At 42.1% G+C, this 22,915-nt stretch overlaps 3 protein-coding genes across 10 annotated transcripts; 2 read left to right on the top strand and 1 right to left on the bottom strand.

The window, feature by feature from the left end:
* Window positions 1-88: 88 nt before the first annotated feature.
* PHOSPHO2 (phosphatase, orphan 2) lies at window positions 89-10,092 on the bottom strand. Of its 2 annotated transcripts, XM_039704492.1 has the most exons (4): window positions 10,021-10,092; window positions 9,275-9,805; window positions 2,271-2,397; window positions 89-1,398 (listed from the first exon to the last, which is right to left on the bottom strand). In XM_039704492.1, the coding sequence occupies exon 4, from the start codon at window positions 1,394-1,396 to the stop codon at window positions 671-673; it is 726 nt and encodes a 241-aa protein (XP_039560426.1). In that variant the 5' UTR covers window positions 1,397-1,398; window positions 2,271-2,397; window positions 9,275-9,805; window positions 10,021-10,092; the 3' UTR covers window positions 89-670. The 2 variants fall into 2 exon arrangements, with proteins under 2 accessions (XP_039560426.1, XP_039560515.1); XM_039704581.1 differs by lacking the exon at window positions 9,275-9,805 and having other exon boundaries at window positions 10,021-10,032.
* CCDC173 (coiled-coil domain containing 173) lies at window positions 1,763-8,560 on the top strand. The gene is made up of 10 exons (XM_039700322.1): window positions 1,763-2,197; window positions 2,642-2,666; window positions 3,185-3,396; window positions 3,644-3,817; window positions 3,912-4,108; window positions 5,020-5,176; window positions 6,164-6,303; window positions 7,132-7,324; window positions 7,641-7,805; window positions 8,317-8,560. Exons 1-10 carry the CDS (start codon window positions 1,763-1,765, stop codon window positions 8,524-8,526), a joined length of 1,908 nt encoding a protein of 635 aa, XP_039556256.1. The 3' UTR covers window positions 8,527-8,560.
* A 100-nt stretch (window positions 10,093-10,192) lies between the features above and the next one.
* On the top strand, window positions 10,193-18,148 carry LOC120499820 (coiled-coil domain-containing protein 173-like). 7 transcript variants are annotated; one of them, XR_005627014.1, is made up of 8 exons: window positions 10,193-10,466; window positions 11,232-11,388; window positions 12,359-12,498; window positions 12,789-12,981; window positions 13,534-13,698; window positions 14,326-15,332; window positions 16,241-16,281; window positions 17,743-18,148. XR_005627014.1 is itself a non-coding variant. In XM_039704134.1 (7 exons), the coding sequence occupies exons 1-6, from the start codon at window positions 10,369-10,371 to the stop codon at window positions 14,425-14,427; spliced, it is 855 nt and encodes a 284-aa protein (XP_039560068.1). In that variant the 5' UTR covers window positions 10,193-10,368; the 3' UTR covers window positions 14,428-14,432; window positions 15,136-18,148. The 7 variants fall into 7 exon arrangements, 3 of the variants coding, with proteins under 3 accessions (XP_039560068.1, XP_039560293.1, XP_039559982.1); XR_005626996.1 differs by having other exon boundaries at window positions 14,326-16,922; XR_005627005.1 differs by having other exon boundaries at window positions 16,241-18,148.
* Window positions 18,149-22,915: the final 4,767 nt, after the last annotated feature.

Consider the following 22,915-nt stretch of genomic DNA (forward strand, 5'->3'; position numbering starts at 1 on the left):
AAGGGTCTGACCAGCCAAAGGCTGACACCTACACTTGTGTCTGCTCTCTCCAGGCCTGATAAAACACCAGCAGAATACATGACACAAATTAGTTGTGTTGCATTTGTCAGTGACAGCAACTTTTATTGTCTTTACAATACAAGATAATACAAAGTATTAAAAAGTAATTTTGTTTGGTAAAATAATCAATTGAAAATATAAATGCATCTTTGGATTAAACAAGATTACAAGCAAATAATTTGACATCAAAGAAGTATAAAAGCCAACAGCTCTAGAACCATGCTCCTGGCACCTAATGTTTTCTAATAAAGAATTTCATTATTTTGAACAGGAATCCTCCTCCTTCCCCTAAGTGTGTGGGATTGCAAGTATATATCAGCTATATACTTGTAGAGGGTTGGAGGGAAGGGAGTAGCCAAAAACTAATGCCAAGTCCTGTCCCAATGCCCCTTTTCCACTTATGTTGGAGTCCGTACTGTGTTAGAAGGCTTTTTACTGCACTTTCGCGTTGTCACCAGGATTGAACATAAACAGTTTTCTGTTTGGGGTTAAAAGCTCCATAATTTCAGATAATAGCCCAATTTTACAATGCTGAACTTTTATACACATGTAGTTTTTCTCTCCCAATAAGTTAAAATGGAAGTTTATCAGTTTCCTTTTATCATTAGAATCATTCCTTTATAAGTAGTTTCAGGTAAGACATAATGTCAATTGCAGATGACCAAACCAGAACAGAACACTGTACAGGACTGAGACTTTGGGCCAGTTGAGAAATCCTTTTCTCCAAGGTATACCCCTGCCTGGGCATAGCAATATCATTCTTCTTCAAAAACATTACTGGACATAAGTCATTCCCACCATCACCTATATATATAATTTGTGTATAACTCACTCCTCGCTCCAACTGTTTATCTAGAAATTCTTTTAAAACTTTGCTTTTGCAAAGGTTTTTAGGGCACTTTGCACAATGGTGAGCATGGAAGTGCTGTACAGTAAGATAGCCAGTACTGCTGAATGCTGCAGGGTTTGTAAACACTTCATCAAACACTTGATGGAAGTCAGCAGCTTTCAAAATCCAGTCAATAAATACTGTATTAGAATCTGAAACAATTATACAATCAAACAACTCCTTGTTCTTGCCAATAAATCCCAGAAGATCTATCATTCCCGCAGTGAAAGGAATTGTTGTCATAGTTCTTTTCATCTCATCTTCTTTGACACCATTGTCTCCCAAGTAGACAAAGACTCTGCCCATATATTCTGTCCAATGTCCTGGTTGGTAAGAGTTTCTTAATTCATTAGGAAGTTTTCTTTCAGGAGCACATTTCACAATCCAGGTGTCACTATTTTCATCTATGATTGTATGGTCAAAATCAAAAACCAACAGAAATTTCATAGCTGTGAGAAAATAGTTTCCAAAATAAACAAATAAGAAAATTATTTATATAAACAGAAGTACTATATTCCTACCCTGACCCTGTGCTCAGAAGAGAAAAATTCTGGAAGAAAACATCGGAACAAAATAAACTATTTATGGCCACTACCATGATGGGAAGTTGCGCTGTAGCTAAAAGTGCAACTCATAAATGTCAAAGTTCAGTGTCCAACTTCTGTTTAAAATATGCAACAGTATCTAACTCATGCTGCTAATGTTACTAATACTTGCTAACACAGCATCAATGTTCTTGTATCCATATGCCATACGTTTGAGCAGATACTAATTTCTCCACCAGCATTTATCAATGCAAATTCTGGAATTCTCATGGCAAAACGCCTCAATAGATATTTTGAAAGGAAACGTTCACCGATCAGATGGAGCCAGTGCCTTCACCGAGGCCGCACAAAATCCAAGAAGCCAAAGAAACGAAACGCAGCCGTTAGCGGAGCTGAACCTGCCGACCCCTCCTGGGCGGGTGGGCCCTGCTCCGGGCCCGCAGCCTGCCGCAGCGGCACAGCCTCGGCGGCGGGGAGGAAGCGGCCCGGCCCGCCAGGGGAAGGGGAAGCGCCCGGGGCCCGGCCCGCCAGGGGAAGGGGCAGCGCCCGGGGCCCGGCCCGTCAGGGGAAGGGGCAGCGCCCGGGGCCCGGCCGTGAGGGGAAGCGGCACGGCCCGGGGTTGCCCCGCGGACAGCGGAGCCGGCGGGAGGGCGGTGCCGAGCCCGCGGCCGCAAGGCTCCGGGAGGCTGTAGGGGCGCTCAGCGTGACTCTCCCCAGAGCTCCCCCAGCTGCAGACGGCAAGAGCGGCTGTTTCTCCCTAGGAACGGAGAACTGACCTGAAGGCAGCGCAGGTGTAGCGCCTCCAGGGGCAGCAGCTGGGCAAGAACGAGGGGCTTGGCAGATTGCTGCCTGCAGGGCGCAGCCGCATCAGTGCGCCTGTACTTCTGGTGAGGCTGTCTGCACCTAGGAGAGAGGGAGAGCATCAGGTCTGACCCCTGTCGGGAGACTGGTCAGCAACGGCGTCTGGAAAACAGACTTTGACACCGGTGTCACCCTAAGGGAAAGCCTCCTTACCTTTCAGACTTGGGCTGTCAGTCTGCTGCAAACCACACAATTAATACAGAACACCGTTCTGTACAGTGGCACTCCCTTCAAAAATGGTGGTGACACTTGAAAGAGCATTTCACAAAACCTAGACATCAACTAGAAAAGCTGCATTTATGCCTGTGAGCGTATGTGAGCCTACTGCAACTAAGAAATCCTAGTCTTGCCAACAAATCAAAAACTGTTCTACAACAGAACTATTTCAGTAAACATGATGAGTATGCAGGACATGGTAAGAAGGCACAGTCTGTGCCCAAATTGCTGCCTTATGTAGGAAGCAGAATGGCTCTACCAATTCTCTTTTTCATTTTGGGAATGGTTTCTGCTCCCTGCTGTTCTAAGAATCATGCCCAAGTACTGCCTGGAAGTGTGTTACTACAGGCCAGCCCCACACAAACACACAAACAGGCAAGGGCACGTACAAACAGTGCAGGCAGTCAGTGCCCATCCAAGTCCGTGCACTGGGCACAGGCACACTACAGATACAGATACCCTGTCTTAGCTCTGGGGTTTGGCATGGGGGACTAAGAAACACTAAGGATAACTTAGTATTGCTACCATGCCCGCATTCAAATCCTGATACATGTTTGATTATTGGATTTTCTGGGATCGAGTAACCTTTGTATTTTATCTTCCCTCTGCACAGCACATCACTGGAAAGAAAAGGATGTTCTAGATGAGTTTTTCCTTCCAAATGAAACAGATCTTCGTCAGGTCACTGTATTGTCAAAAGCACAATGGGAAAGGATTCAGGACAGGATTAGACAAGCACCACACATTGATGAGAAGAAAGAACAGGAAGAGGTGCACTTGGACTCCAAAGCTGCTGGAAAAGAAGATCCACGCAGTGCCACTTTGGTAAGTACAAGATACATTTGGAAACAAGGGTAGTCACTTTTGTATATACAAAACCACACATAGTAACATTTCTAGTTATACTCCCTTTGTTTAACATTTGCTTTTGAATATGTGTTTCAGCTAAATACCATTTAAATATATTTAACATCTAACTGAAACATTGGTATTTTTTTACTTAAAGTTAAAATGCAAAGTAAAAAAACAATCCAAAATTTAAGTGTGATTTTTAATTTTGTCTGCACTGTAGAGCCTGATACAACAGAAACTTCAAGCCAAAAAATTACGTGAAGAAAAGGAAGAGGAAGAAAGAAAGTTACTTGATTTGGAAGAAGCAAAGTTCCAGGCAGCAAAACGGAAGGAGGTTATTGATCGTGCAAAAACCTACCTACGTTATCAGGACGACAGAATGAGACATTTCCATGTTTGTTGACAACTTACATATTTTACACTGAAATTGTACTGAATGTCTCTAAAGACTTCTGAGCATAAAAATTACTTTAAATGTTCTCTTGCAGAGTGCACTTCTACTTACTAAGGTCCTAAAAGAAAGAGATGCTCAAGTTGAATTTCTAAAGTCAAGATTACTTGATAACAAAAAGAGGGAGTTTGAAGAAGAGCAACGTCAATTAAAAGAATACATTCTCAGTGAGCAAGAAAAAGCACATCAGCGTTATATGAATAAACAGGCACTATGCAAAGATCAGTTACAACAGTAAGTAATAATTAAAAGCAACCCTACTTCATTATTTACTTAAACTCTTCTCAAAATACATTCTATGAGGCTTTTACAGAAACTTGCTAATAATTTTTTTCACAAATGGCATTCTTTTTAAAGAAGATCACAGAAGATCTCGCCCGAAAGGGAAAAGCTATCTGCATTTTTAGTTGCCAACAGTCTGTAGGCAAAATTGCCTCTGGGAAGCATCAGCAGGCTTTAGTCAAATCACTGTTCAAATGTTGTTAATGAAATTTAAGTGTACTTTACTCAGTTTTTGTTCCAGACAAGGAAAATGTTAAATTAGATTTTCCATTTATCCATTATGAGCTTCCAGACTGCACAACAAGAGAAGGCATTACTGTCACTTCTATTCCTTCTCTCAGGTTTTCTGTAAATCTTATGGAGAGGTCCCCAGTGGTATTTACAGGACTGGCCCTGGTGGTCTGATAGAAGGAATCAAATGTCTCAAGGCAGAGGAAGGGTTCAAAGTCGGGTCTTACATATTCCAGGTGCAACACATAGATTCTTGCAGAACTTAGTATAGAACATTACCAGTTTAAGCTGCTGCCTGCATGCCCAGAAGGGACACAGCTATGGTGGATCATACTGGGGAAATCTTGTTCTCCAAGGGTGCTGCAGATACAGGCCAGAGCATTAGCAATGCAGTGGTGCTAATGAGTCATCCAGCTAAAACTTATCACCACGAGACTGCAAACTGTGAGCATATCAGGTAGCTCATTTCTGATCAGGGCTACCATTACAAACAATCATGCTGTTATTCACCTCTGATATTCTACCTACCTTCAACTCAAAGTATCACATTCTTCACTGCAAGGTACCTACGGTTATGCAGTTTGTTACTTCATACAGTTCCTAGACAATTTATTCACCTTTTTCTGATTCAGAATAAAGGAGCGTGAGCATCAGGCAGATCTGGCCAAGCAGGAAAAAAAAAAAGAAGAGGAAGAAATACAAAGATCTATTCAACTGTACCAACTAGAAACTCAGAGAAAAAAAGAAAAGGAACACGAGGAAAAAATTGAACGGCAGAAGCTGTATCATGTAAGTAGCAGGAAAGCAGACAGTTCAAAATGTGTATTTCACCTGGGCTGTGATGGCTGGACTCAGCCCACAAATAAAGGGATCTACTGGCGACGGGGTCTTTGCAGACAGCTTTAGCAGCCTGGGATCAAATGCCTACCCTGCCAGTTGCAGGCCATGTCCTTCCTCTGAGCTTTTGAGAAAGACCTTTTGAAGGCCCCTCCCCTCTCTTGTCTGAAGGGATGTTGGCACTTGATGCTTTGACTGGTCTATGGTCTTTGGCTGTAGACATCAAGGAATATCTCCTTGACTTGAGAACTGGATTTAAGTTCACATTCCTGCTGTTTTAAGCCCATTTTTCTTTGTTAGAAAGACGGAATAGACAGGGACTGAATGTATCTTTTTAATTTGACTTTATGATTGCAGAAGTTTTGGGATTTAGTCAAGACTTGCTGCCATCTCATTTAACCTTTAAAGGCACGCTGCTAAGGTACAAACAAGAAGTGCCTCAGAGCAGTTCTGGCCAGCATGCAAAAGACAGTTGGTTTTTTACATAAAAGTACAGAAAACTGCTCTTCCATTGTGTTTTGGATTAAGCTCTTAGGGGTAGTTTCAGATGAGGTGGGGCCAGGAGCAGAATGAACTTGTGTGGGTGGTGTTGGACCATCGCCCTGGCCCATGTGTGTCACTGGGAGCAGGGACAATGCTCTCTCCATCACTCAACAATTTGTTGGTGCGATGCTCCAGAAAAGGAGCTGTTTGATGCTCAATTCCAGTTCCCCACCCTCACGTCTGCTGTCTCATCTTGATGCATGTTTGAATAGGGAGGCAGAAGTGGATGTATCCCTTTCTTGTCTTCTCTCTCCTTTCCTGAGGATCCCCTTTCTCTCTTCTGTTTTTGAAAGAAACTTAAGGAGGGGGAACAGGGAGTGATTCCTGTAAGCTGCTACCCCAGGTCCAGATATTCTAAACATCCTCTGTTACATCAGGACCGTTTTGCCCATACAGGCGTATGTAAATGACCAGAAAATAATCAAAGCAATAGAGGAACAAAACCAAATGGAAGAAGATGATCGGATCAAAGCCCATTTTAAAGCAAAGGAAATTATTGCCAAGATGAGAAAAAAGAAAGAAGCTGAAATGCGTAGGTAGGTGCAATGCTAGAGTATAAATCATAAATGATCTAAAAATTGTACTGTAGTTGTTTTCAGATCATTTAGACTAATGATATAACACAAGAAACAGTTATTCTAACACATTACTGTAAATTCTACTGATAGGGAGAGCAGGGAATTCAAGAGAAAAAGGAAATTTTTTTCACAGGTTCCTTGTAGTAAGTGTGAGGGAGCAACCTCTCCACCTTTTAAAGTACAGAGGCTTATGAAAGTGCAAAGCTTTGCACCAGTGTATTGAGAAGAGAGATTTTCCATGTAGCCTGCCAAATCTTTACCTCCTCAATAATTAAAGACAATTAAGATCCTTGATGAAAATATTTTTGAGTATAAGCTATATTTCTCTGAGTCAGCTCAAGAAAAATGATTTGACTTCTCAGCAAGGCACAAACATTAATTAACTACGTCATGTTCTTAAGGGGAGATATTTTATCAGTTTAACATTAAGGGTACAATGTGATGATACCACTGAGTCAATCAAAGAGTTTTCTTCCCTTCCTGCTTCTAACCAACATTCCCTTTCTGATGGCAAGATGCATGCTGGAATCGTTCCCGAGTGATCCAGCTCATTATTGCAAGAGAAACTAGTGATACAAGAACACTGGGAACATTTACTTTCTAAATCAGATAATATAAAAATAAACCAAACAGAAGGAACAGAAGGAGATCATGAGTTGGGTGGGTGGGCCAGCCTGGGTGGTCAAGAGGAGAGAACTCTAGAACTAGAACTGCTGAGTTTGGTAGCTTCAGGTAGACCCAGGTGTGTTGCCCTGGTACGTTATGGAAGCTCATGTTCTTCTGCAGACAAGTACAGGAACAACAGGACAAAATCATTAGTCGATTAGCTGAACAAATGGGTGAGGCATTAAAGAAGGAAGATGATCGATTGGCTAGAGATGTTGCAAGAAAAGAAGCTGAAGAAGAAAAAAAACACAAAGAGAAAGAAGCAAAACAAAAGGCTGCTATTGAATCTATTGCTGAACACAGAGCCACTGTGGTAAGAAACTGATCTTACTTCTGCTTACCCCAGCTGAGGAGCCTGGCCCAGGCCACAGCTGGTGACTCTGGTGCCATGCATCAGCAGGCTTCAGCAAGCCTGCTGACACCTTTCCTGGAGCCCCTCTCCCTTTCTCCCCTCTGGGTTGGGTGCACTCTGCCAGGGCTGCAGAAAGCGCTGGGCTTGGACACCGGCCAGCCACAGTGACCCTGCTTACCAGAGTGATAATGACTCAGGGCTGCTTCTGCAGAGAGATACAACTTCCAGCTTAGCAGGCCAGCTCCTTGCTTAACTTTGTGTGTTTTGTAAACTACAGATAAAGTTGAAAGAGGAAAAGGAGAGACAGGAGAAAGAAGAGGCTGAAAAAGAACGTGATATGTTAATGGAAAAAGATCGCATCCACCTGGAACTGGAAAACAACAAAAAACATGGACGAGATGAGGCAAACAGAGAAGTACAGAAAATTCAGCTCCAGCAAATAGTAAGTAGAAAGTTGTGCCCTGTCAATCTCTTCAGAAAGAAGCTTGCACCTAAACCAATACACTAGTTCCTGCTGAGAGAAAGAGGAAGTTAGGTGTTTTGTTTGGATTTTATTGTTTGTTGGGTTATTTTTAATCATGTGTGTTTGGCATAACCTGGTGTTGGAGACCAGCTTCCCCAGAGCACTGGTGCAAACCAAGGCCGGTTTGCAAGGACAGATCACGTCCTGTCCTGTGCCATTATAACTTTTTTTTAACCATGCACTGGTGTCCTCTTGCATCTTCTGGACAGGTCACCAAAGAGCAGCAGCTAATGCTGATGTTCACTCAGCTATTTCATGTACCCTTTCTGGGGAGATAAGGCAGGGGAGAGAAGTGGGGAGGGATGATAGGTGCCAAGTTTCAGCTAAGGATGCCATAAACCCTCTGTAAGCTTTTACCCTCTCTCAGCTTTACAGGATGGTGATGTTGAAAACAAAATACTAAGCTTTGTTATTTCCTTTTCTTCATCAGGCTGAAAAGCAGGCAAGAAAAGAGCAGGAAAAGCAAGCAGAATTGGACTACAATGCTCAGAGAGAGGCTATTGCACTTTATAAAGAGCAAGAGTTTCAGAAATATGCAAAGGAATTAATAGAAACAGAATCTAAGACAACACATCATCTTTATCCTCTTCTCAAAGCATGTGAAGATGGAAGAGGACTTGGACATAGGCCATTTTTCTGAGAGAAGAAGAAATAAATACTAGTTTCCCAACATATGTTGGGACCCAGTTACCTTGTTGTAGCTGTAGTGCTGCTCAATAAACAAAAATATGAAATAATTCTTAAACTGTCCACCAAGGAAAGGCAGAAGCCATTTTCAAGTTAAATAAATTTTTCAACCATACAGGCACAGTTAAACTGTAAATTATTGATGTCAAATATATTCCATGAATCTGGACTTCCATTTGAAAAAATAAAAGATTGCCGTATAACTGGTTATATTCAAACATCCCCAGCCTGTATTTCATGAATGTTAGTTTATTAAACTTGAGACAGGAATTCATATTATATAACTGACTCTCACTGTAACCCATTCCAGCCAAAAGCTCATTACTTCTGTTATATTTTTAATATTCATTGTTCTAAAAATTCACTGTCCCAGGCTATAACTACAGGGGACAAAAAAAAGAGAACATATGTGAGACTTTGAACAGTTAGGGTGTGCAGTTTTGGTAGTATTTTGCAACTATGTCTGAAAAATGTCATGCTATAAATCAGTTTTATTACATGAAAATATTAATGTAATTTGATCCCAGCCCTTAAAAGTCACCAAAGAGGCAGATAGGTCCCAATACAGCTGTAAATAGGGCCTACAAAATCAGCACATCAAGAGACAGCATAGTTGGGCTTCAAAAAGACTATCAGCATTTCACTCTGCAAATAGGTGTGATCTAAAATTGTATCTCAGATTCCTCAGCAGATTTACTCACCAACACCCAAGCCACAGAGACTTTTCCTTCCTTAAGCTAAGGTTCCTTTCATCCCCTTGCCTTGGAAGTTAGGGGTTCCTGTAATGACTTCCTCCAGCAGCACCTGGGTTTAAACAGGGTCTCCCTCTATCCTGGTGTCCGCTGCAAGCACAGTCCCAGAAACCTGAAGCTTTGCTTTGTTGCACCCCACAGCTGCCAGTCTCTGCTGGCCAGACCAGAAAATAATACAAGTCTTTAAATAAAGAAAAGGACGCTTGCCAATATTTTAGGTTTGAAAGTGGGTCTTAGGTGTTTCCTCAAGTTCCTTGGCTTAGCTGCCGAAAGCAGCCAGGCCTTGGAGGAAGCACAGGGCTTCGAGGAAGATGTGAGGCCACCCCGGAGGCAGGGTACCTCTAGCAAGCCGAGGGCCAAGGAGAAGCGGCTTTGCCTCCCCTGCACTGTACAAACGCTGGGTGTAAGGTGGGCGCTGTCCTTCCCGGGTGCAGCCACCTCCCCGAGGTGTCTCTTCCAGGCAAGGCAAGGGATGAATTCCTGGAAGGAGAAGGAGGCCCGACCTCCTCATCCCGCTCCCAGGGCCGCCAAGGGCTCTGGGCCCCGGCAACAGGCAGGCCTGGCGGGGCGATGGTTCCAGCGAGGCGCGGCAGCGCACGGAGCCCGGCCGAGCGCCACGGCCCCGGCGAACCGGCGGGAGCGCACCGCGGCTGGAGCAGCAGGACAGAGGCGGAGGGGCCATTTCAGCCTCTTACCGGGCACGGACGTTCCGCAGGGAAACGAGATGTGCAGGAACCGGCTTCGGAGGATGGGCCGGCCTCCGGGGCCGGGGGATGGCTGCTCCCTCCCCTCCCTCCGTGTGACGGAGCGGACGCCGCCCGCCCGCGGCTCCCGGGGCGGGGCTGGGCGCGGCGCCGCTCATCTCTCACGACACAGCGCCCGCCGCCCACTCGGGTGCCATTCCCGCTTCGGCGCCGGAGCGTTCCTGTGGCCACCGCCTTTGGGGGCGGGAGAAGGAGCCCCCATTTCCCGGGAAGCAGAGCCGTCGGTGAGGATCCCTGCTTCTCCTTCCGTCTGCACAGAGGCGACGAAGAAGGCCGACGATGGACCGCGATGGGCCGGACGCTATTCGGCGGGAGGCGGAGGTGGAGCGCGGCCGCTACCTGAGCCGCCGGGCCGTGGCCCAGGAGCAGCTGGCGCAGTGAGTCCGGCGGCGGGGCCGGGAGCGGGGCCAGAGGGTTCGCGTTAAAAACTTCACCGTGGGAAGCCCGGCCCGGGCGGGCCCCGGCTGCAGAGCCCGCCGAAAGGGGCGGCTCTTGGGCGCTGACCCGAGTTCCGCGCCCGGGGCTCCGTGACTCACTGCTTTTGAGCGAGGGTTTTAGATCATCCTCACCTCGCGGTCAGATGGACCTTTCCCCACCCTGTGTAATTCTGTTCTCCAGCTTCGGAAACGTCTCTTGCTGTCAGGGGGTTATGTCTGTCCCAACACATCCAACAAGACAGGTTCAATTCTGGCGCCGAGAGCAAGTGGTTTGTCTCACTATTGCTGCCTCTCCCTACCAGAAGCCTTCACCCTTCCAGCTGGCACGGGCATCACGGCCATGTCTTGCACGGTGCTGTGGCACAGCTTACAAGACTGCTTGCTGGAAGAGGCCGAGGTTGTACAGGGAGTGGGATAACAATGAAACAGGCAAATCAAATCCAATCTAACATTTCAGTCCATAGACTGTTCATGCTCACTTTTGCTGGTATAGACTTCCCTGGTGCCTTCAGACTGGAACTGAGCTTTGGCCAAAGAATTTGGTGCTAGCTTATAGAAACTTATTGGTTTTGATCGCTGGTATTTTACTTCAAAGTATCAGGGTTTTTTACTGTTAAGTACTCATAGATGTGCGTAATCTATGTCTGTTCATTATCACTTCATGCTGTTTCTAGCTCATTTATTCACTTCCCTTTTCTGATTCAGAATAAAGGAGCACAAGGATCAAGCAGATCTGGCTAAGCTGGAAAAGAGACAAGAAGGGGAACGAATACAGCGATCAAGCCAGTTGTACCAACTGGAAATTCAGAGAGATAAAGAAAAGGATCAGGAGAAAAAAGTTGAATTCCAGAGGCAGCATCATGTAAGTAGCAGGAAAGCAGACAGTTCAAAATATGTATTTCACCTTGACTGTGATGGTTGGACTCAGCCCACAAATAAATAGGATTATGGGTAACAGGGTCTTTGCAGACAGCTTTAGTAGCCTGGGATCAAATGCCTACCCTGCCAGTTGCAGGCCATGTCCTTCCTCTGTGCTTTTGAGAAAGACCTCTTGGAAGTTTTAATGTGGCACCTGAGCTTTGACTGGTTTACAATGGAGAAGTCTGCTAGAGTCAGCAAGGAGATTGTCCTTGACTTGAGAACTGGATTTAGGTTCCATGTACTTGCTCTTTGTTAGGGAGAGGGAATAGCCTGAGTATGACAATACCTTATAAACTTGGTGATGACCTACTTACCACACATACTTTTCCCTGCCAATACCTGCTTGAGCAGGGAAACTGAAGTAGAGGTACTGTGATGATTCATTACCATGTGAGGGAGTAAAAGGAGAGAATTCCTGCTAAAACCCTAGTTGCTTTTTTTCCTTCCATACTCCTCTTCCCTGGTACACAAATTTCCCCCCAACCTTGTACGTGCAACAAAAGCCACACATACTGCCAAGCTGTACAAGAGCCGTTTCTAAGTCATTACAAAATGCCTTATTTTGATGGTCTACAGACTTATTGTTCAAGCCCTTCAGAGTCTGCACCATATGAATGATACACAGGATGGGAACAGTACAGTTGGAGCCACTGGGAATGTAGAGGAGAGAATATAAAGATGCTATAATCCTGGAGCCGCAACCACATACTAATTTTACTTTTGCTGTGGTTTGTGATAAGTAGATAATAAAAATTCTTTTATCTCTGGGTTTCTATCTTCTGTAGCTTCTTCACTGATGTAAAGAACTCCTTATTACTGGCTAGCCTAAAGTATTTGCTAGGATCTGTTTTAGTTCATGTTTCTAAAATCTGGATCTATGTGAAAATAAACGTAGTTTTCCATTTCAACAGGAATATGTAGCTGAACAGAAAATATTGAAAGCTGAAGACAAACAAAAAGAAGACAAAGATGATGATCAGATTAAGGCTTATATTAAAGGAAAAGAAATGATGGCTGATCTGACAAGAGAAAAAAGTGCAGAGACAAACAGGTGGGTCCAGGGATAATTTTCAGTGTTAAGATTCAAACTTGCAATTTCATTTTGTGACAAACAGTATTCTCAGTTGTTATATCAGCAAGATCAAAACTTTGATGCAAGTTTTCTGTAATTAAAACTTGGAGTAGAAGGTGCAGAAAAAATGCCTACCAGTTCCAGCAGTAAATGGTGCTGTTGGGGTGGAGGTGGGATTGCTGGTGTTACTAGAAGCAACAGGTACCAATTGCCTCTGGTAATCTGAGCAGATGTCCTGGGATGTTACAGTAGGTCATGTTCTCCTGCAGGATGATAGAGAAGCAAAAGGACAAAGCTTTTGAAAAATTAAATGCACAGATGAATGAGAAATTTAAGATTGAAGATGATCGTCTTGCTAGAGGAGCTGCAGAGGTAGAAGTTGAGTACCAAATAAAAACTAAAGAGAAAGAAACGAAAAAAAAGGCTGCTCTGGAATCCATTGAAGAAAACAGAGTCACTGTGGTAAGAAACGGGGGCTGTCCTTGTTCCTCTTTCTGTCATATACTTGTATATAGGAATAGGGTTTGGAAATGCCAGTTTCTAGCACAGTCATCTGGAGTGAGACACACATGCAGGTTTTCACCAGATGCTTTTCATTCATCATCTAGAGTTTTAGAACTAAATCCTTAAGCAAGGTGCAAGCAGCATATATGGTGATCCTCACTTCAAAAAAATTAGATGGGGAAGGCTCTCTAACTGTTTGTAATTTGTGCAAACTCTGCACTGCTTATCCCAGCTGAGGAGCCTGGCCTAGGCCACAGCTGGTGACTCTGGTGCCATGCATCAGAGTGCCATGCATCTGGTGCCTTTCCTGGAGCCCCTCTCCCTTTCTCCCCTCTGGGTTGGGTGCACTCTGCCAGGGCTGCAGAAAGCGCTGGGCTTGGACACCGGCCAGCCACAGTGACCCTGCTTACCAGAGTGATAATGACTCAGGGCTGCTTCTGCAGAGAGATACAACTTCCAGCTTAGCAGGCCAGCTCCTTGCTTAACTTTTGTGTGTTTTGTAAACTACAGATGAATTTGAAAGAGGAAAAGAAGAGAGAGGAAAAAGAAGAGGATAAGAAGGATCGTAATCAGTGGATGACAGAAAATGACGTCTACTTGGAAATGGAAAAAGCCAAGAAACAAAGACAGCGTGATGCAAACATGGAAGTACAGAAGTTTCAGCTCCAGCAAATGGTGAACAGAAGAACTGTATACTGTCAGCCCCTTCAGAGAGAAGCACACTTACAAATCCATAGTCCTAGACCTCTTGGGCAGAAGAGACGAGAGCGGGGAGGGAGAGAGACAGAGAGAGAGAGAAAGAGAGAAAGGTTGCTGTGGGTGTGATGTACATCTTTTGTGGAATGAGAAGGTTACTGCTGAAAACTTGACAATGCACAACACACATTTCAGAGGTTTATGGGCCTCCTCTTAGAGCAGTAGAACAGAAGCCTCTTCCAGGTGGACTTGGCCCATGTGGGTCAGGGAGGATTTCTGTGAGGGCTGGTAATAAGAGATCAATAAGGGCCAGTCACATCCTGTCCTGTGCTTTTATGACATTTTTTCAACTAGGCACTGCTGTCCTCTTGCATCTTCTGGACAGGTCACCAAAGAGCAGCAGCTAATGCTGATGTTCACTCAGCTATTTCATGTACCCTTTCTGGGGAGATAAGGCAGGGGAGAGAAGTGGGGAGGGATGACAGGTGCCAAGTTTCAGCTAAGGATGCCATAAACCCTCTGTAAGCTTTTACCCTCTCTTGGCTTTACAGGATGGTGATGTTGAAAACAAAATACTAAGCTTTGCTATTCCGTTTTCTTCATCAGGCTGAAAAGCAGGCAAGAAAAGAGCAGGAAAAGCAAGCAGACTTGGCCTGTGATGCTCAGAGAGAGGCTGCTTTTTATCAGGATCGAGCATTTCGGAGATAAAGACAGTGAGTAACTGAATCAGTGCCATTACTGGATGTAACTTCTATTCTCTTCAAACATTCAAGCAAGGAACAAGATGTGGGCTTCCTAATTAGGACAACTGCAAGAATGGTGGAATGGATAACCTGAAGTGTTGAAAACAGTAAAAACTGGGGGGCGGGTGGGCGAAGATGGTTCATGCAATGCTTTCTTGCCTTGTATATGAGCCCCCAGCTTGCTCAGGACTGAGAACACATTTGGCATTTTGCCATGACTTTTAGAGCCTGCTTTGGCCCTCAAAGCTCTGCCTGAGGGCAGGGCCAAGAACTCTCCTCAGGGCCAGCACAGACTTTTATTGTCTTGGTCAGTCCTGCTGTGGTCTGGGTGGCTGCATTCTTTTTGGATAGAAGAACATGGCTGGGTGGAGCTGACTGAGTCTGTACCCATGTCGATTAGCATGGCCCATTATTCTGTAATGTGAACCAAAGCACAGTAAGTAGAAACAATGAACACTTGTTTCAAAACCTCACTTCTGACCTAAAGTAAAAGACCAACATTGCTGCACTATCAACTAAAAGTCACACGTTGTCTCCAATTATCTTGGAGTAGTTAATTTTGAAAATTACATATTACAAAAAGAAACATGGCAATTAACTTGTGAAATTGTCCCTCAGTACTTTTTTCTTTTATTCACTAATGAAAAATTTATTTCCCTTCTCTCTGAGCCAGTGCTCATTTTATTACATCAAGCTTCTTTGCAGCAAGCAGAAAGAATGGAAACTTTTATAAAAGCCTTTTGATGGCAGAAGCTGGAGCCTTAAGAAGTACTGACTACAGCAGGAGTGGTGCTGAAACCTGCAGAGCTCGCTAATGCTCCAAATGCATCCTTAAGTGCAAATTTGCACATGCTCACTACTATGCAATTGGTGAGTTAAATGGGTTTTTAGTCTACTTCCACAGCAGCAAGAAACAAGGTGGATTGCAGCCTCATTTCCTACTCATCTTCCAGAAATGTCCTGTTCTGCAGATTATGTATGTCTACGTTTGAAGTCTACAGCCTGCTTCCATCAGGCTTCTACTTTGAACATCTACTGAACACCCATCAAACCCAGTAAACTCCAGTACCAGAAAACAACTCTTCATTTCAGTACACCTAGAATAAAGTGGGAATTCTGTGTATTTTTAAAGCACGTTGGCTAAATAGAGATTTAGTTACCCAAATTCAGCATGAAAAAAAAAAATCTAGCAGCAATCACGATCTCCATTTAGTCTCTTGACTCTGAGATGTACATACTTCCTATGCTTGTTTTAAATAACTAATTCTAGTTAGTAATTTTCTGTAAAACCTCTGTAAAGCATAGCATGATGACTCTAGATCAGAATGGCCAGAGGTGGTGGACCGTTGCTGGTAAAAGGTGTCCTGTGTAAGGCAGGAGGCTGGTCTTGCTGCTTACCAGAGTCCTTTTCAGCTGCCATTTAAAGATGGGGAGACTAAAATAAAGGGAGATGAACTGCAGCTGATAAGGGAAATTGTTGACCTGGAAGAATCTACTTATTGAGAGGAACCTCTCATTTAATGCCTAGGGCTACTCTTGTGTTAGTTACTAGCTGGAGTCATCATTCCCAAAGGTATTTAGATGTGTACATTGGTGCTTAGGGACATGGATTAGCTAGTGTTGGACTTCAGTACTGGATTAACAGCTGAACTTGATCTTAAAGGTCTCCTCCAATCTAAATTATTCTATGAAGTTTTAATTAATAGCTAGCAAATCAGAAAATGCTTTGAGAAATAATTTAACTAGTAAATTTTAATTATTGGTTTTGTTCAAAACAGCATCCTCTCAGATATTGTTCTGCTTCAGGACATTGCAGCAGGTGAGAGTCATGACAGATACTAGCCTTATTTGAAGACCAAGACCTTAGAAATGCAAGGCAATCCTCAGAGGGACTGAAACAGAGACCTTAAATCCAACTGCGTTTTTTCCACACTTGTGATCCAATTCTGGAGATAGAATGGCAACTTTAGTTTGAACATGTGGGCCTCCAGTGTCTAACACGGTACTTCTCCCATGAGTATTTCAACTCATACCTGTGTGGCAGTACACATGCAAGAGTACTGTTCTCATGGATCTAATACAACTCCTCCCTAGGAAATGGAAGAGAACAGCTCTCTAAAATGCCTTTTATCCTAAGGGAATTTGAATTCAATAACTGCAGCTCTTTACTGTTAGGAATGTTCCAGTTTGGAGTTACTAGGTCTGTGCAAATTCTTTTTGCATGAAACTTTGTTACCAGTTAGCTCTGAGGAAGTTTGAAGAAGATACATACCTGAAACAAATGGCCCATGAACTGAAGAGCTGGAACCATGGGAGCATCAAGGATGAACATTTTCACATCTCAATACAGACTTGCTCTATACTTCTGAAAAAGAAAAAAAAAGTTTCAAAGCTTCCTTGTAATCTTCCTTGTTGTGGCAGTGCATCCCTGTTTCTGACACTAATCTTCCTTCTGTTCAGGTAGTGTATTTCTGAGACAGAAAATTCACTACCTCTAAATAGCATGCAATAATCCCCATAATCAGTGAAGGCTAAGATGGTGGAGCGAGGTGCAGGTGAGAGATTAAGGAAGACCCTATGATATGTTTTCTTAATTTCTTTCTGTTTAGAATAAGTTGTGGTATAGTCTTTGTTAAGCTTGTAATGTGTGAAGTCGTTGCTTTCATACTACTGCACTCCCACCACTTTAAGCTAAATTGCTTTTTGTTTTGGTATATCATGGCTTTGATATCACTAGCTATTTAAGTGAATACATGAATGATTCAAATCTGGCCTCTGATCTGGTAAACCAATCTCTAATAAGCAGTCTTAAAGCAGAGCTGTTTGTAGCTTGCTGACACTATTTTATATGAAGCAGCACAGCACTTTTCTGTGGATTGCCTCAGCTCCAACACATTAGCCAGAGAAATTAACTATTCTGTTGGGTACTGACGGGTGGAACATCAGAACTTCAGGCGCAGTAAAATTCAACACTGCACTGTTAACATAGTAATTGCACACCCCCCTCCCTGCCCAATGAGTAGCATCTGGTCTGACTCCTTTTCTGTGTAAAAGGAAAATAAGCAAAGATTAGAAAGAAAAAGCAGCATCTACCGAAGCGTAGTAATGAGCAGAGCAAGGAAAATGCAACAGCTGGCACAGTGGACAAGGGCAAAGTTTGGAATGATCTTTGGGAAAGCTTCTAAGTATTTCTGCATTAGTTTCAGCTACAATCTCTCAGTGCATATACAATTAATAGAAGCTACTAATTATACACTTAAACGGTTTCTTTTTTCTTCAGAAAACTACAGAAGCATCTACAAAGGAGTAAGAAGCTAGCCACTCACTCCTTCCAAGTTCTGTGTGCCTGCAAAACCAATCAGTGCCCAAGAGCAGAAGCTAACTGTGGACCAAGTTACAAGACATGCTATTTGCTACAACCTGCCTATAACTCAAGCTCAAGAAATAAGTGCCATAGCTTGCAACTGTACTGTAACTAATCTTATTATGGAACAAAGCAGTAGATTCTTTTCAGAAAGTCAAGAGGTAACAACCAAAGGTAAACTATCAGTTCATCTGTACTGTACCTGAATATTTGCTGCGCCTCCAGGCTTAACTCAAACCTTCTGTTTTGAAAAAAAGAAAAATCTTACTGAGCAAATAAAATTGGGTACATCTGTCTGTAAGAATAAAATCCATGTTGACTGCACCTTTTATTTGTGACAGTTTTCTACTTACTTTTATTTTGGAGAATGCAACGGAAGGTAGAAACAGTATCTTGAGAAGTTGTGGCATTGTCTGAGTCCTTTAATCCTTTATGGGAGATGTCTGCAGCAAGACTCTGTCTACCACTCCAGCTACCCTGACTACACCAAATGGGAAAAACACTTTCCTGTCATCTCCTAAGCACTCTGCTGCCAACCAGCCAGGCTGTGATACCGCTGTAGGTGACTCTTGATTGAAAGTTGCTTTTTCGCTCAGTTCTAAACTTGACTGTAAGCTGTGTTCGTTCCATTTATGTTCATATTGAACAGAAACTTCTTCTGCAACTAGTGAAAACTATTCTGCTTCACACAGACACACACACAAAGACTTGTATTTTTTCAAGTAGAAGACCATAGCTGGCAACAAGCAGAGTTTGCAATTAGACACTAGGTCAGCTTCATTACATGGCTGCATTTTTATATGTTACAAGATAAACATAATAGACTGTCATTTGCCATTCAGTCATAGAAATTCTTAATTGCATCTACTGTTTGACACTATCATCTAATGTAATGTGGAATAAAAATCTAACTTCACATCTTCAGTAAAAAATTATCAATCTTGGTTTAACTGAGGAGGTAATAACCTGCGATCCTTGCCTTGTAAATCTGTACTCAAAGTATCAGCACGTCAGAAGGCTGGAGGCTGGCCAAGCACATTTACCCTGAGATGAGCTCCCTTGGTCAGAGCATGGTGCTGAGCTCATGGGTTTGATCCTGTATGGTCCACTCACCTAAGAGCTGACCTGATGATTCTTGTAGGACCAACTTGGAATATTCTGGGAATTTACAAGCACAGGTTGCACAATATGACTTAGAAACGATTATTTCTCTAAATGCAGAAGATGCTAATACTGCAAGAAGCACATGTGGCAGACATGGAATACTCTAACAAATAAGTAAGAAAAGCATTTATTTCTGAGAAGTAATTTAGTACACAATTTTGTACATTTCAAATCAATAATTCATTCTCCCAGCTTACAACTAAATAATTTGCCCTGTTATGAACTATAAATTACAAAATGTCCAAAAGACTATGATTAATTACAAAATACTCTGCTAAATGCTGCATGCACAATACTGCTGGTATAATTAACAATTATTTTAACTGAAGGAACCCAGATATCAGCTAGTTCCTCTTACCATTGTTAAGAATTTAATATGCCTAAATTCTTTCCAATCCTTTCAATCACTCTTTCCAATAGCAGCTATGGCTAAAGCCACATAGAGATTACCTTTTACAAAGGGGGTATGTAGCCATGTCTAACGTCCTGCTAAAAATAGCAAGTTTCCTGAAGTGCTTTACATACTGCAAAATTTAAATTCAAAATCGGGGTGCTGCATTAATTCAGCTTTTTAGTCCTTTTAATGTCTTAGAACTTCCATGAGTACAAATAGAAATTTAAAACCAATCATATGCATATTCAGCGGTTCAAGAGTTCTCCTCTGAACCTATGCATGTTAACTGCCCTATTAGTTTTATCTGAACAACAACTGTTTAAGGAAAGACACTAATTTAATAATATTTTCACAAAGTATACCTTTACCTTTATGTAGTTTTACTATGAACACTCATCACTTTTTTTACTATTTTGTTACTGCTACTCCTTCTGTGAGATTTCATACTAGAACTAGAAAACTTATTTTCATATTTATGATCCTTAAAAACAAACATGTGGACATTACTTTTGGCCTTTACTCGAAAAAGTTTTGTTGAAACAGTGTTCTTAATGACATGAATTTTTCAAGGGTGAGAAGTAGTTAAACTAGAAATACATAAGCACCAAAATGGAAAGCTAAAGTTTTCTGCAACTGCAGAACTGTAGTAAATTCAAATTTTGCAAAATGCAGTTCACTGACCTTTTGATATGCATTTTCTTTAATAATTTAGTTAAATACTGCCTTATGAAAATTACTATTTTCAGCAAAGGGAAGGTACATAACAGTTCTTTACATTTCCATTACATCGACTCTAGAAGGGCGGCCAACTGCACAAAAAAACCCTTCAAAACACCAAAACAAAATTAACAATCCCCCCAAAAAGAACACTTTCATGGCTGCTACTTTTATAAAAGCATAGTATGTATAGCTTTAGGTTTTCTTTTACAAGTGAAGTCCTAAAAGCAGGAATAGACATTTTTGCTTATCAGAAAAACAATGAGTCTACTATGCCCCCAGAGGTGTTTCCAAAAATACTTTATTTGCTTCAATAAATCAACAGTTCCAGAAAAGGCAGCTAAAGGACTGCTTCTTTTGTTTACATTAACCTAAAATCCATTTGCCAGGCTGACACTATTACAAATCAGACATTATTGGGGATCACTGCAAATTCTTCAACGCATCTGACAAAGAACACTGCAAGAAAAGCCTGTAGTCTGGAATTTCAAACACAAAGTGCAAAGTTTCAGGCTAAAATTCTAACAATCAAATAGAACAAAGCATTAAAATGTAACCATTGCCTTTTTTTCTTTCTTAAAAACAACCAACTGAAACACTATGGCTGTGTTAAAGAATTAGCAGACAGCAACACATTTTTTACAGGTAAAGTGTCTACATAACTGCACATTCTATCTATCCACCCTCAGCAAGAATTTCTGCTTCTGAGTTGATGGCAGTACCCAGAGAATCCAGCATAAAGAGTCTGTTTCTAACAAAGTTTGAAAAGCCAATGTCAACTATAAATTTAACATTCCAGGTATCTTTATGTTGCATGGTATGAGTAAAATCTCAGCATCTATTGTGGATACAACAGAGAAAGCATGTCTAACCTTTGGAAGTTATTTCAAACCTGTATGGACACTTAAACATACACTTACAAAGTTAGTCAGTAATCCCTGCCCTCACTTTACATTGTGTATTGGGGTTCATTAATTCCCTGGAATAACGTCAGTTCTGGGGCACCAGCAGAAAAAGCTGCACTCTTTTTTCCCATATTCACAATGAAAGATCACGAGCATTGTTTTTACTGCCTCTGGAATATTTAAATTCTTCCAAACCAGTCCTCTGAGCCACAAGCCAATGAATGACCTGACACAGATGTCAAAGATGGCACTGAGCTATACTGTGACTACAGCACAAGGTGGCTGCTGTGAGGCTGAGAACAGGAAAGCTCTGTCACTGAGGGAATAAACAGACTCAGGACTGCAAGAGCAACCCTCAGTGCCTCCTGACAAGGCAGCAAGAACTGACTAGTGCTTGGGGACATCTTGCTGTCCCCCTGGGATTGGGCTTTAGTCCCACCAAATTCTTAAGCAACATTCTCAATTTTCAGTTTGATAAAGAAAAGCACAAATCTGGCAAACCTTCCCTTGTAAAAGATTGCAGTTGTGTATCTGTTTAAAGGAAGTGCTCAGCACTAACCCAATTTACCACCAAATACAACACAGGCAACTGTATCCCACCACCTGCAATTTAGTGTAGCCAGCTTTTAAACAAAACCAATAAAGTACAATAAAAAAAAAAGAAAATGGGCTCTCTGCCACCAACTCAGATAAATTTTTAATGTGTTATGAAAGAATTAAAGTTCATTTAAGTTGTGCAAATAATTTTCTGAACTGTAACAAAGTCCATACAAAAGGGTATGCAAGTGCATATTTTAAAATAAGTAGCTACAACTGCAAACTACAATTGGATTTAATATCCACTTTGAAATTCTAAACTAAACACAATTAAAAAAAATATATTCTATGGATTGTTGTATTGCTGACTGCCTGTAATTTCCCCCCTTCTTCTACAGCAGAGTCAGTATAGTTGTAGATTGTTTTGTTTACATGCTTATACAAGCTTCAGTGATATTGGCAAGAATATTCCCAGTAGTGCAAATAAACTTCTGCAATAGCTTGCTCATGTGTCAGCTCTATTTAAAATAACGAAACAACATTGCAAACAGTTTTTAAATGAGACTCTGAAGCACATGGCATGCATAGCACAGTATAAATGCACGGTTAAGCTGCCACACAGTTTTCTGAAGTCTGACTTCCTACCTTTACTCTTACTACAGTCCCCCAAAGCAGGACTACAACTTCTCCAAAGTCCTACAAAGTTCAGAGAGCCACTATAAAGGTCTTTGGCTCACTCCTCTGAGTTCTCTTAAGTAACTGCTGTGTCATTCACCCACAGGTGGACCAGGAACATTTTTAAGCCTTCTATGTAAAATGACCACTGAAATACAAAATCCATAGGAGATGTTTCTAAAACACAGTAAAAAAGTCAAAAAGCACTTGACAGCCAAAGCAGCTCCAGTAACTATTCTGCTAAAAAGTCACTCTACACACTTCTAGTTTTCGTCCTTCAAAAACACTGCTTACGTTGGTCACAATCCTAGGTTTGCTTTTGCTTTCAAGACACAATAATTTTTCTTTAGAATAAACAACTGTCTGGATCACAATGTCAAGCAAACTTTGGCATTTCTCCTAATCTCCTGTAAACAAACACTGATCACAAAGTGAAAATGTTAACAAACTCATTACCAAGACAGTAAAAGCGAGTTGGTTCATCTAGTGAAAGATTTGGCAAAAATTCAAACAATTACAATATTGTTTTGCTTTGACACAGTTTAAGATTAATGCTTGTCACTTCCCTTTACGACTTTCAAGATTTGCCAGTCATAGATGTGAATAGTTCCATGGACTGAAAGGAGGGTTGGGATTTGTACCAAATCTATTCTTTCAGACCACTGCACTGAGTCACCGCATACCAGCTGCTCTTTGG

The sequence above is a fragment of the Passer montanus genome, unplaced genomic scaffold (assembly GCF_014805655.1).
Source record: "Passer montanus isolate IOZ18808 unplaced genomic scaffold, ASM1480565v1 scaffold1, whole genome shotgun sequence".
Taxonomy (NCBI): Eukaryota; Metazoa; Chordata; class Aves; order Passeriformes; family Passeridae; genus Passer; species Passer montanus.

Coding starts and splice junctions, on each gene's coding strand:
- CCDC173 (XM_039700322.1), top strand. CDS start 1,763: ATGGCAAAACGCCTCAATAGATATTTTGAAAGGAAACGTTCACCGATC. Junction 4,109..5,019: donor TGCAAAGATCAGTTACAACA/GTAAGTAATAAT, acceptor TTTCTGATTCAG/AATAAAGGAGCGTGAGCATC. Junction 7,325..7,640: donor CTGAACACAGAGCCACTGTG/GTAAGAAACTGA, acceptor TGTAAACTACAG/ATAAAGTTGAAAGAGGAAAA.
- LOC120499820 (XM_039704048.1), top strand. CDS start 10,369: ATGGACCGCGATGGGCCGGACGCTATTCGGCGGGAGGCGGAGGTGGAG. Junction 10,467..11,231: donor GCCCAGGAGCAGCTGGCGCA/GTGAGTCCGGCG, acceptor TTTCTGATTCAG/AATAAAGGAGCACAAGGATC. Junction 12,982..13,533: donor AAGAAAACAGAGTCACTGTG/GTAAGAAACGGG, acceptor TGTAAACTACAG/ATGAATTTGAAAGAGGAAAA.
- PHOSPHO2 (XM_039704492.1), bottom strand. CDS start 1,396: ATGAAATTTCTGTTGGTTTTTGATTTTGACCATACAATCATAGATGAA.